Here is a 13,012-nt window from a genome sequence, read left to right as displayed (position 1 = left end):
CAGCTCCTGGCTAAAGGCCTAATGGAACCAAGGGAAAATTATAAGTGAATAAAACAGTACAGCAGCCAAATGCATTCAAAAAGATAATGAATAAATAAAGAGGTTTAAGGGCACAGATATAAATATCCCAGGAGGCGATGACAATTTCTCAGTTCAGGCACTATGAATGGTCACAAGGCCAACTGACCTCCGCCTTCCTACTGCGCCCAAAATATAAGGGCCTTGGTTTGGTCTCCAGGGCATTGCTAATGTCAAACCACTTGGCAAAATAAGTGGAAAAGGCAGAAAGGAATATCACTCAAGATATTCCACTCACACAAGTCTTAGGGACCAAGATTCATAGCCATCAGATACGTGAGACCTCAGGAGATGCTTCTAGTTATCATTAAACTGGAGGCCTGGTGCATGAAATTCGTGCATGGGTAGGGTCCCTTGGCCTGGCTGGCGATTAGGGCCAATCAGGGCCTTCCAGCTGCGGACCGAGGCCTTCCTTCATTCCACACCGCCCCCTGGTGATGAGCGCACATCATAGCGAGCGATCAAACTCCGGGTCTCCCGGTTGAACTCCCAAGGGGACACTTTGCATATTAGCCTTTTATATAGAGATTCCCTTTAATGGGGGTTAAAGACCAAACTCATCTATGAGTTCTATGCCAAAGCAAGCCGTTTATTCTCTTTTAAAGGACACCAGTGGTCTTAGAAGCAAGAGTAAAATTTTTCCAAGGTTTAGGGACACCTGAGATGCATGTACTTAGAGAATTCAAACTCTCAACTAAAAGATACAATTTAAATAAAAATGCCTTCAGGCTCCAGTTGGCAGATTCTAATCATGCAGGAGAAATGCGACTGAATGAAGGAAAGCCGCTCAGTGGGGACAGAAAGGGAGGTGAGGAACATTTAGCGGGTAGGTCAGCATTTTCTAGAAATATGATTTGTAAAAATCTGTGTATATTGAGTTTTTTCCAATGAAATCACATTTTTAAAACTCAGTAGTGGCTCAGTGGCTGAGCATCAACCCATGAACCAAGAGGTCACTGGCTCCATTCCTGTCAGGGCACATGCCTGGGTTTCAGGCCCCATCCCCAATAGGGGGCAGTCAGGAGGCAGCAGATTGATGATGTTTCTCCCTCATCAATGTTTCTATCTGTCCCTCTCCCTTCCTCTCTCTCTAAACAAACAAACAATTGATGTGTCTCTCTCACATCTATGTTTCTCTCTCCCTCCCCTTCCCTCCTCCCTATCTCTCTAAAAATCAATGGAAAAAATATTCTCATACCTCCAGTGAGGATTAAAATAAAATATTTTTAATATAGAAAAGTCCTACTGATAATACGCGTAGGTGCCACCACAAACAAGATAAAATAATTTAAGCCCAGCTGGTTTGGCTCAGTGGATAGAGCGGCGGCCTGCCGACTGCGGGGTCCCAAGTTCGATTCCAGTCAAGGGCACATGTCTGGTTGTGAGCTGGATGCCCAGTGAGGGGTGTGCAGGAGGCAGCCAATCAACGATTCTCCATCATCATTGATGTTTGTATCTCTCTCTCCCTCTCCCTTCCTCTCTGAAATCAATAAATATATATTAAAAATAATTTAAGTATGAAATAACTAGTCATTCCAAAGCTATGTGTCTAAAGTAGTTGAAAAATGTTAGTTCATTCATTCTGTACGTCTCTGAAGAAATGAGAAACGGTAAAGAATGAAAATAATCAGATAATGCATGAAATCACACTTGGGAAAAACATTCCTTCTCCCAATAAACAATTATTGAATGCCGACAATAATTCTAACTACACATTACAAACTATTAACAAACTGTTATCAAGACAAGTCTACAGCCCCCTGACATTTAACAAGTGCGCATTAGCATCTATCATATGCATGAAGCAAAGCACTAGAGATACGTCTATGACCAAGACAACCATGGTGTCACCCTGGACTCTAGTGGAGGGAACAAGAAGAGAAAGACCAACAAGTTAGAAGTCACAATAAGGAAGCGAAGGGCCAGGAAATGATAGCAGGGGACTCCTGTGGCTAAGGTGGTTGGAGAAGGTCCCTCTGAGGAAGTGACATTTATGCCAGAATGAAGAGGAGACAGCACTGGGCAGTTCCGGGGAAAGAGCATTCCAAGTGCAAAGGAGGCGGTGGGAATGAATCAAAGAGCAAAAAGATGGCAGGGAGGGCAAGAGGCAGCAGGCGAAGCGTCACGGGGAGACAGGAACAGGATCACACAGCCCACAGCGGGCGCACGGAGAAGCTGGGATGGCAGTGGCAGGGCAATGGAAAAGGATTTCTTGTTTAAGGATTTTAAACAAGAAAGCAATATAAGCCCTGACTGGTTTGGCTCAGTGGATAGAGCGTTGGCCTGCAGACTCAAGGGTCCCGGGTTCGATTCTGATTAAGGGCATGTACCTTGGTTGCGGGTGCATCCCCAGTAGGGGGCGTGCAGGAGGCAACTGATCCATGTTTCTCTCTCGTTGATGTTTCTAACTCTCTATCCTCCCTTCCTCTCTGTAAAAGTCAATAAAATATATTTTTTAAAAAAGAAAGCAACATGATCTGATTTGCATTTTAGTAACAGTAATTCTTGCAGTTGTGTGAAGAATGGATTAAAAAGAGTCAGAGGGGCCTAAGGAGGTGCCTCCTTGGTTAGAGCAGAGTCCTGCACACCAAAGTCAGGGCACATGCCTAGATTGTGGTTTGGATCCCTGGTCCAGATGCATACAGGAGGCAACTGAGTCTCTCTCTCTCTCTCTCTCTCTCTCTCTCTCTCTCTCTCTCTCTCTCATCAATAAGCATATCCTCAGCTGAGGATTTTTAAAAAAAAAAAAAAGAGGCAAGAGGGGGGACATTGGGACACAGCTGGGAGGCTAGCACAGTAATACAGGCAAAAATGGCAGGGATTTTGACTAAAATGCTAGGAGTGGGCCACTGATGAGAAAGGGGTGGGTGAATTCCAGATGCATTTGGGAGACAGGAGAACTGATTGGATGTGGAGGATGAAGGACAAGGAGGAATCAAGGATGGACTAGGTTTCTGGCTTGAGCAACCAGACAGATGGTGCTGCCATTTATTGCAATGGGGGTGCAAATTACTGAGATTTCTTCTTCTTCTGTGTTCATTCCTACCCAAGGGCTACCAAAGACATTCCAATTGCCAAATCCAGTGTGTCCTTCTTGTACCCAATGTCCCTTCATCTGACACCATTAACCACTTGCTCTCCCCTAAAACTCCATTCTTGCTTGGTTTCCAAGACACCACACTCTCTCGTGGTTCTTCTCTTAACCATCAAGCCCCCTTCTCGGGGTCCGTACACCCTGCAGTTCTGTCCTTGGCCCCTGCTAGTTCCTTCAATACACTATCACTTGGTGACCTCATCTGGGCAATCCACAGTTTTAAAGTCTCCCATGTCTGTGTTTCCAACCAGAATGTTCTCACCTCCAGAACCATCTCCCCAGCTGTCTTCTGCCCATTTCTGCTGGGATGTGTCCACAGCTTCTTAGACTCAACATCTGAAAGTAATTTCATCGTCTTCCTCCTCCAAGATTCCCATCCCTCATCCCATATTCTTCCTCTGGGGAAAGCCCCATTTTCCAAAAATATGCCCAGCTTCCCAAACCCCAAACCTCAGGATCATCATACACTCCCTCTTTCAAGTCCACAGCAAATGCATTTCCAAGCCCTATCAAATTTATTTTCTAATTGGCTCATGAAAATGTCCTCTCCTCATAGCACGCTGCTTGTATTCAGGTCTTTATCTTCCTCTGGATTATTACAATCGCCCTCTGGTGAGCCTCACACCACTCTAGCCCAGTAGAGAAACCCCTCCTTCCTGCAGCCTTTAGGACAAAATCCAGCCTTAGGAATGGCAAGCAGGGTCCTTGGGGAGTCAGTGCATCTGGCTGGCTCCCCGCCTCAACTCCCACCAACTCTTAGGCACCCCTACCTCCCACCACGTTGACGCTGATGTAAGGTTTCTTCATAACCCCTCAGCTTCCCCAGACCTTTCTCCAGGGCCCGAACTTTGGTCTGAAGTGATGACTCTCCTTAGTGCCCTAACAGCACGCCATTACCGAGAGACTTCTTATATTGCTTCTCCCACCGAACTGTACATTAGGTGAGGGCAGGGATCTCCTTCCTACAATACTTTTGGTGCTTAATATTTAAAAGGTGCTTAATGAATGTTTGTTGACTAACTGAACCTGGATCAAACTCAAGAAGGTTTCCCACGAGACATGAACTGTTATATACAGTATCCATGATCAGGAAAAGGTGACTTGGCAAGAAGAAAGCGTATTTTTCTAAAATTAACTAATAACAACACCTGCTGACTTGCACATACCAGCATCCATCTTTCATTACTGAACAGCCAGGTATGTCCAAGCTGTAGGTTGATATTATTCTAATGATCTTTTCGTACTAATATCCATTAAGGTTCAGGAAAACCAAGATGGCGGCATAGGTTAACGCCAGAGATTGCTGCCTTGAACAACCAAATCAAAATACACCTAAAAGACAGAACGGGCATCATCCAGAACCACAGGAAGGCTGGCTGAGTGGAAATTCTACAACTAGGAGGAAAGAGAATATCATACCCAGACTCAGAGGAGGCGCAGTGCTGAAGTGAAATACTGAGGTACGGAGTGCGCGAGGAGCGGGCTGGCGGCGGAGGGCGCGGTTGGTGTTTTCAATCGGGAGGGAGCTTCAGACTCTGAGCTCCAGATCCGGGCAAGTCTCTAGGGACCCAGACTCAAAAGGGAGAAGTGGGACTGTCTGGCTTCGGTCGGAACTCGAGGGCAGCTTTCTCTCTGAGGTTTGCAGTGGTTGCTGGGACTCTGTGAGGCAGAGCCCCTAGGGACAGAACTGAGAGCCGCCATAACTGCTCTCTCCAGCCCACCCTGTTGATCCCGTGCGACCCACCCGCCCCGCCCAAGCCCTGCGCAGAGCCATTTGCCAGATAGCCTCAGGCAAAGGCTAGATTAGCACCTCCCTAGAGGACAGAAGTTTTCCCACTGCAGACACAGCTGATTCTCACAGCCAGTTGGCCTGGAGGTCAAATCCCCCCAGTATTAACTACAACAATCAAGGCTTAACTACAGGAAGACTGCACACAAAGACCACTAGGGGGTGCACCAAGAAAGCATAAAAAATGCTGAGACAAAGAAACAGGACAAAACTGTCAATGGAGGATATTCAGTTCAGAACCACACTTTTAAGGTCTCTCAAGAACTGTCTAGAAGCCGCCGATAAAGTTATTGAGATCCTCAACAAATCTAATGAGACCCTCGATGTTATGATAAAGAACCAACTAGAAATTAAACATACACGGACTGAAATAACGAATACTATACAGACTCCCAACAGCAGACCAGAGGACCGCAAGAATCAAGGCAAAGATTTGAAATGCGAAGAAGCAAAAAACACCCAACCAGAAAAGCAAAATGAAAAAAGAATCCGAAAATACGAAGATAGTGTAAGGAGCCTCTGGGACAGCTTCAAGCCAACCAACATCAGAATTATAGGGGTGCCAGAAGATGAGAGAGAGCAAGATATTGAAAACCTATTTGAAGAAATAATGACAGAAAACTTCCCCTACCTGGTGAAAGAAATAGACTTACAAGTCCAGGAAGCATGGAGAACCCCAAACAAAAGGAATCCAAAGAGGACCACACCAAGACACATCATAATTAAAATGCCAAGAGCAAAAGACAAAGAGAGACTCTTAAGAGCAGCAAGAGAAAGAAACCCAGTTACCTACAAGGGAGTACCCATACGACTGTCAGCTGATTTCTCAACAGAAACTTTGCAGGCCAGAAGGGAATGGCAAGAAATATTCAAAGTGATGAATACCAAGAACCTACAACCAAGATTACTTTATCCAGCAAAGCTATCATTCAGAACTGAAGGTCAGATAAAGAGCTTCACAGATAAGGAAAAGCTAAAGGAGTTCATCACCACCAAACCAGTATTATATGAAATGCTGAAAGGTATCCTTTAAGAAGAGGAAGAAGAAAAAGGTAAAGATACAAATTATGGCCGAAACCGGTTTGGCTCAGTGGATAGAGCGTCGGCCTGCGGACTGAAGGGTCCCGGGTTCGATTCCGGTCAAGGGCATGTGCCTGGGTTGTGGGCACATCCCCGGTGGGAGATGTGCAGGAGGCGGCTGGTCGATGTTTCTCTCTCATTGATGTTTCTAGCTCTCTATCTCTCTCCCTTCCTCTCTGTAAAAAATCAATAAAATATATTTAAAAAAAAAAAAGATACAAATTATGAACAACAAACATGCATCTATCAACAAGTGAATCTAAGAATCAAGTGAATAAATAATCTGATGAACAGAATGAACTGGTGATCATAATAGAATCAGGGACATAGAAAGGGAATGGACTGACTATTCTTGGGGGGGGAAAGGGGTGTGGGAGATGCGGGAAGAGACTGGACAAAAATCGTGCACCTATGGATGAGGACAGTGGGTGGGGAGTGAGGGCGGAGGGTGGGGCGGGAACTGGGAGGAGGGGAGTTATGGGGGGAAAAAAGAGGAACAAATGTAATAATCTGAACAATAAAGGTTTAATTAAAAACATATATATCCATTAAGGTTAAGTTTTTTAATTTTTCAGTTTTACCACTTTTAACACCCTGAGTTTAAGATCAGCCCAACTGCCTTGTCCTCAGTAGCAATGCCTGACCTCTCCTGTATAATTCTGTCTGAAGGACACAAGATTTCTGATAAACCTTAGGGTTAGGCTGTTTCCTACTTGTCTTAAAACACAAATGACACCACCATCACCAACCGCCACCGCCCCCCCCCCCCCCGCAAAAATCCCCACAAAACAAAAACACACACCACTTTTAACCTTTTTTTTTTTTTTTTGGTCTCAGAAGAAACGTTTATACAGAATGGATTGTATCTTATCTGGCAGCCTCCAGAGGGTGGGGGGACTTTCACATTTATACTTTATGGCCCCTGGAATCACTGCTTTAATTCCATAGTTCCTGGTTCCAGCAATTACATTAAGGACTTCTTCCGTGAAAGAAATTAATGAGTAAACTCGTATTCAGATACTCGTGTTAGTGATGCAACTGACACTTTTGCAGAACAAAAGAAGTGAAAGTGTGTGTTTCTTAGGACTTGGCCTCTGTGACCATTCCTCAGTCACATCCTGAGGCAGAGCGAGTTCTCCCGGGAACAGCACGGGGTCCCAGGGCAGAGCCACCCCGGGGTCCACAAAACCACCACCCAAGTCCACACACTGGGGCAGAAGTTCACCTTCAGTTTGACCCATAAAATTTGTCAAGGAAAAAAAGTGATTTAAAAGAGAAAAGAAAAATGTGCTTTTTACTGTCCTATGTCTTGTCAAACCAGGGTGCCCATGTCTGGCAAGATTGCGGATAGGACCAAAGTCTTTTCCATGCCCAGGTCTCTGTGTCCTCACCCCGACCCCCTGGGCACTTCCTCCCGGCGCCCCGCCGGCTCCGGGGTGAGGATGAGGCAGGAGCCTCTGGGCTCTCCCATCGGGGAGGCTCCGAAACGGGCTGGGAGCGGTGGGAAGGGAAACACAAAGCAAACTGTCTCGGAAAACGCGAAAAGGAACCGACAACAAAGGCCCCACCGAAACGCCGGCCACCCCCCAAAGGTGCAGCACTCAGAACCCGGACTCCTGACCCGGATCCCAGGCGGGCCTGGGCGCCCGGGTCCCCGCGCGGGGGGCTCGGCGGGAGCGCGGAGCAGGGCCGCTGCCGCACGACCCGGGACCCAGCAGGTAGGCTCCCCGACTCCCCAACACGCGGGGACCCGGGGCAGGAGGACGGAGAGGCGCCGCACGTCCCGGGCCTCCGCGGCCGCGCTCCCCGCCGGCTGAATCCCGGCCCCGTGCGCGCAGGCCGCGCCGGGCCCCCGCCTCGGCGCCAGCGCGCAGGGCCCGATCCCCGCAGGGGCGAGCGCCGCCGGAGTCCCCGCAGCCCCGAGCCCCGCCCGCCCCGGCCGCACTCACACAGCCCGAGCGCCGCCGCCAGCACCGACCACAGGCAGCGCCGGCGGTCCAGGGTCGCAGTCTCCGCCCCGGCCCCGGCGGGCGCGGCCATCGTCGTGCGCTGCAGCCCCGCGGCCGCGCACCGGGCCCGGCTGCCGTTCGCTCCGCTCCGCGCAGGGGCGCCGCCTCGCCACCACCGCCCAGTGGCACCTCCGCGCCGCGCCCCCACTCGCGGCCCCGCCACCGCCGCCCGCCCCGGCCCGGCCCCGCCCACCCGTCCTCCCATTGCTCGGCCCCGCGCCCCTGGAAGGACGCTATTGGGCGATACGACTGTCCATCACCCCTCTCGTCAGGCGAGGCCGCGCCTCCCCCGTCCCACCCGGGCTCTCAGCCCCGAGCGGGAGGCCAGCACCCGGCTCCGCCGCTCTGCCCGGTGGCTGCCGCCTGCCGCCCCGCCGCCCGGCCCCGGCCGGGTCCCCTGCGCCTCTCCAGGGTCCCATCCCTCCGCTCCCCCCATTGTCTCCTCGTCGCGGGTCTTTGCCCGAGGGTCCCGCCCCTGCGCCCGCTCTTCCCGGTTTCTGTGAGCCTCACCCACGGGAACCGCAGTTTAGTGACAAAGTCAGTAAGGGCGGCGGGGGGACTTGCTTCAATGGCCCTGACACACCTCCCTCTGCCCGGTCCCCACGCCCGGCCTGGATAATGTGTGAGGGGCTGCCTCCCGGGACCTCTGGTTCCAGCGGTCTCCATCTTGCCTCCCCTCCCCTGGGGAACCCCTTGGGCTGCAGGAGCGGCGGGAACCGGGAGCTCTCCTACCGCCTGGGACACAAAGGAGGGCGCTTTCTGTTTGCTTCGTTTTCGCCAACAAAACGTCCCCGGGTTTGTTAATGAAAACGGGGGTGGGGGCGTTCCCACCCGACCCCCCGGCGCGCGGCCCCGCTGAGCGGGGTCACCCTGGCGCAGGAAGGGGCCGCGCGCGCCGGCTGCCCAGAAAAGACTGGACAGTGTTGGGAGGGTCCCCGGAACGGCTGACCAAGGGAAAGCTGGGGGACAGAGAGGAGAGAGATGCGGTGAAACCGGGGGGCGGCGGGGAGCGTACAGTTGGGAGAAGGGACGGCAGAACTGGGTGTCCGTCGGGCGGTAAGTTTCCGCAGGAGAAACGCCGGGAGGAGCGGAGAGCGCGCGCCCGGTTCCCGGGACAACACCCGGGGCCTGGCCTGAGGGGGAGCCAGTGAGCTGGGCCTGGGCAGAGCCCCCCGTGGAGGCAGCAGGTGGTCCCGCAGAGGCGTCCGCTCAGTAGCGGCCGAAGGACGAACATGCATCCGGAGCAGATGTTTCCACGACGAGGAACACCAGGCCGTCAGGAGGTAGGACGTGCCTGTTGAACGAACCGGGGAGCGTTACCGAGCTCGTCTGCAGCGGCTGCAAAGAGAGAACGCCACGCAGGGTGGCTGTCACCCGCTGTCCTCGCTGGGCAGTTTCTGACCCTTCTGTCAAGGGAGTAAATGGAAAAAACAAAAACAAAACCCCTGCCTTCCAGTCATTACTGTGCGTCCGAGGATCATTCAGCAGCCCTCCTCCTTTCAGCACCTCCTCCTCCATCCTGGAAACTCCTCTTCCCAGCTGGAGCAGCGGAGGCAACACGGTGGCGTGAGAGGGAGGCTTCCAAGAAGGTCCCAAGGGTCCTTGGTAAAGGGCTGCGGCCTCTGAAAGGAATGGGCTCCTTGGGGGAGAGCCCCCCGCCCCCCAAGAATCAGCAATGACAGTCACATGCAGGGGCCTTTGGCTGATGGTTGCCGGTGCCCCTGGGTTCCTGCTCCCTACAGTCCACACTAGAAGGAGTCTACCTTGGGGATCCTGGGGGCGTTTCCTTTCTCTTCCTAGGGTTGAGGTAAGGGACACTCAGGATCATCTGGTGTTGAGGAGTATATCTGAGCAGGGTTTCTAGAGCTGGGACTAGCGGGAGACAGTAGGAAGAGGGTGGCCGGCACCAAAGTTCCCAACAGATCTTTGTGGCTGTGGCGGAACCCTCCTCGCCCTCTGCATTCTCACTGGCGTTCCCTCCCTCCATGTTTTGAGACTTGTTGACAGTTGGAAAACTGTGGTCCGTGGGCGAGGATACCCAGGCTCCCGGAACACAGAATTTGATGGTTAAGGGATAAATATCAGATAGAGTTAAAGGTGAATTCCAGACCACAGGGAGAAAGGTTTGCCTGAGCTAAACCAGTTTCATTGATATTTCTATGGAAAGAACATCTTAGTTCAGGAGAAGGGTTGCATGTTTATTACACATTTTTGAGAATCTGAAAGAGTCTTATTGGCTCTGATGTCTCTGGGCACAGAGGCACCGTTGGGTACCCGGAGTAATGGGGACCTTGGGAGGTGCTCATTGTCATGGGGGATAGGGCACCAGGCTTCTTTGTTCGCTGTGACTGCCCTGCCCTGCAACCATCTCTGTACCACCTCCCCTCACTGGGGACGGATGCCTCCTGCAGGGGCCATAGGCATTCCTCTGACGGGAGAGCGGTTTCTCACCGCCAGTCAGGCAGTTGATATCTTGAGTTTTGTTGCTGTCGGTCTTCCTGCATCTCTGTTGTGAGGGGCAAATGAGATCCTCTCCCGGAGCCTGCAGAGTAAAAGGCAAACTCTTTTTCAATCACTAGAGAGGAGTTGGAGGAAGAAAAAGAAAACCCCAAAAGATGATATTAACGCTAGTAAGTTCAAGTGGGAAAGGAGAGCCTAGAGCCCTCTCAGTAACTACAGTGACTGGGGTTCTCAGAAATCTGAAGTTTTCATTATTTCATGTAAGTTATATTTGTAGTTTCCTCATTCTGGGGAAATACAAACTTCTTAAGTTTTGGGGGCACGTTTGTTAGGTTTGAGGAGTAAACTATTCGGGCACCTAGAACTGATTAACAGTTTAAAGTGTATCATCCTCTTGGCCTTGAGCTCTAAGAAGAAGGAAAGAGTAGGAGGGGAAGTCGAGGACAGTTTCAAATAAAACTAGAGTGGGGCTGACCATTAGCGCTCCACACGGTGATGTACTGGTGTCAAACCACAGGGAGAAAGTTGACAATTCAGTGTCTGGCACGAAGAGCTTCTCAATGTTTGTTGAATAAACGAGCTAGGGAACAAATGAATAAGCTGACAAATGGCATATGAAATAAAATAAGTGAATAGTTCTATTTAGATTAGTCACCCTATTTATTGTTTCCTATCTGGTTACTTAATTGCTAGAGTGACACTTCATAATTACTGATTGTCCAAGTACCAACATTTACATTGTTAGTGAATTTGAAACAAATTACAGTCATTCGGCAATTATTCGTCCAGTGCTGGCTTTGCTAGCATAAACCTCAATACTAGTTAAAAATTTTAAATATAATAAATAAGCTATGCCCTCAGAGATATTGGGACAATTGGGCACTAATTATAACCAATTATAAAATTGGTCGCCAATTATATAATTCACTGTTGGTGTTGGAGTCTTGGCCTCCAGCAAATTGTGATGAAAGGAGACACATACAGTTGGTTTTAATATGTTAAAGTATCTTTTTTTCTGGAAAGGTAAGAGTTTGGGATTTATGCAAAAGGAAAGAGATTTTCCAGCTGAAGACAACAGATTGAATAAAAACAGAGATGCGAATTCACAAGGCTGGAAAGATGGTGCTTTGAACACTAGGATAACATGCAGGCTAGAAACCGACAATTTTACTGTAATTGGAAACTGCAACAACCAGAACTCAGTAAAGTAGAGCCTGGAATCTGGCTGCCACAGGCATTGCCACACACTCATGCACTTTGTTGGTCACGAATATACACAGAATTCTGGTTTTTTAAATAAGAGGTAAATATTACACCAGCAATGACACTTTTCTTTTGTGTCACTGATTTGCAAATATCAAAAGGGAAAATAAAATAGAAAACTGACCATAGAGTTTTAAGAACTGAAGATAAACACCATTATAAAAATAACCGCTTGGGGGCGCGGGACCAAGTAGCCTCACATTCCTTTGTCATGGCGGCGACGGAGCAGCACACCGGCTCGTTGGTCTAGGGGTATGATTCTCGCTTAGGGTGCGAGAGGTCCCGGGTTCAAATCCCGGACGAGCCCACTTTTCTTCCCTTAAAAAATTTAAAATTTCTAAATAAATACATCTTATAAACATGTATTGTTGCAAAACACGAAGATGAAACTTCCTGAGGCGAGGGCGCACTTTACATTTAAATGCCATTAAAAGATGTAACAGGAAAACACTACAGACGCGGCTGTTCCGCAGCGCGGCGCGCACGCTGAGGGCGCACAGTCGCGACCTGGGTTGCCTGCAGGTGGGTGAGCCTTACCCTTGCCCAAGCCGGGCACGTCCACCGCCCGCGGGGCTGGGCTTCGGCTGGAGGAGCTTGGCCCGCCCTCACCTGGGACCTGCTAACTCAGGCGCCCTCTGCTCCGGTTAGGAGGGGTTGCGGTGCCCCCCGGATTCTGCACGAGGCGTCTCTTTTGCAAGCACGTGTTTTGAAGGGTTATAAGCAATTACCATGCCTCACTCTCGGACGCACGGCAATCATATATTTGTACGAATCGACCTCATTCGATGCCCTGCTTCGCACGATTAAGGCGATCAACGTTCGAGCGCTAGGCTGGGGTTGTTGAATATAAAGCGCTAAATGGCCTGAGTGAAAAAGAAAAAGCTTTCAATTTATAGGTTTAAGAAAAAACCTCAGAGCCTGGGCTCGTCCGGGATTTGAACCCGGGACCTCTCGCACCCGAAGCGAGAATCATACCCCTAGACCAACGAGCCGCTCTCGGCAGACGGGCTCGAGGCGCCTCCCTTCAGCCTCACCCGCCTCTCTCCTTCCGCCTTTCGCTTTTTTTCCCTTCGGACGCGGCCAGCGACCCTTTCACCGCCCGGACGCTCCCTCCCCCGGCTTGGGCGCCGAGCCCTTCCCGTCGCGCGGAGGAGGGCGGCGGGGGCGCTCATTTCGCACCGTCCCCTCGGAAAGCCGCGGTCCCGGAGCCCGGGATCGCCGGGCCTTTCCGCCAGTGGG

General features: G+C 50.5%; 1 protein-coding gene and 2 non-coding genes across 3 annotated transcripts in view; 1 reads left to right on the top strand and 2 right to left on the bottom strand.

Annotated features, from left to right (window-relative positions):
* Positions 1–8,203, bottom strand: part of MPZL1 (myelin protein zero like 1) — a 31,715-nt gene extending 23,512 nt beyond the window's left edge. Inside the window, exon 1 of the mRNA XM_059673993.1 lies at positions 7,991–8,203. Coding sequence (XP_059529976.1) covers positions 7,991–8,081 — 91 coding nt within the window. The 5' untranslated portion in view covers positions 8,082–8,203. The remainder of the gene's footprint in view (positions 1–7,990) is intronic.
* Positions 8,204–12,008: 3,805 nt separating this feature from the next.
* TRNAP-AGG (transfer RNA proline (anticodon AGG)) lies at positions 12,009–12,080 on the top strand. The gene has a single exon. It is a non-coding gene; the product is annotated as a tRNA-Pro (tRNA).
* A 613-nt stretch (positions 12,081–12,693) lies between these two features.
* TRNAP-CGG (transfer RNA proline (anticodon CGG)) lies at positions 12,694–12,765 on the bottom strand. The gene has a single exon. It is a non-coding gene; the product is annotated as a tRNA-Pro (tRNA).
* Positions 12,766–13,012: the final 247 nt, after the last annotated feature.

This window comes from Myotis daubentonii, chromosome 18, assembly GCF_963259705.1.
Source record: "Myotis daubentonii chromosome 18, mMyoDau2.1, whole genome shotgun sequence".
NCBI lineage: Eukaryota > Metazoa > Chordata > Mammalia > Chiroptera > Vespertilionidae > Myotis > Myotis daubentonii.
The sequence above is the reverse complement of the archived record's forward strand: the minus strand, read 5'-3'. Positions and strand labels throughout refer to the sequence as shown.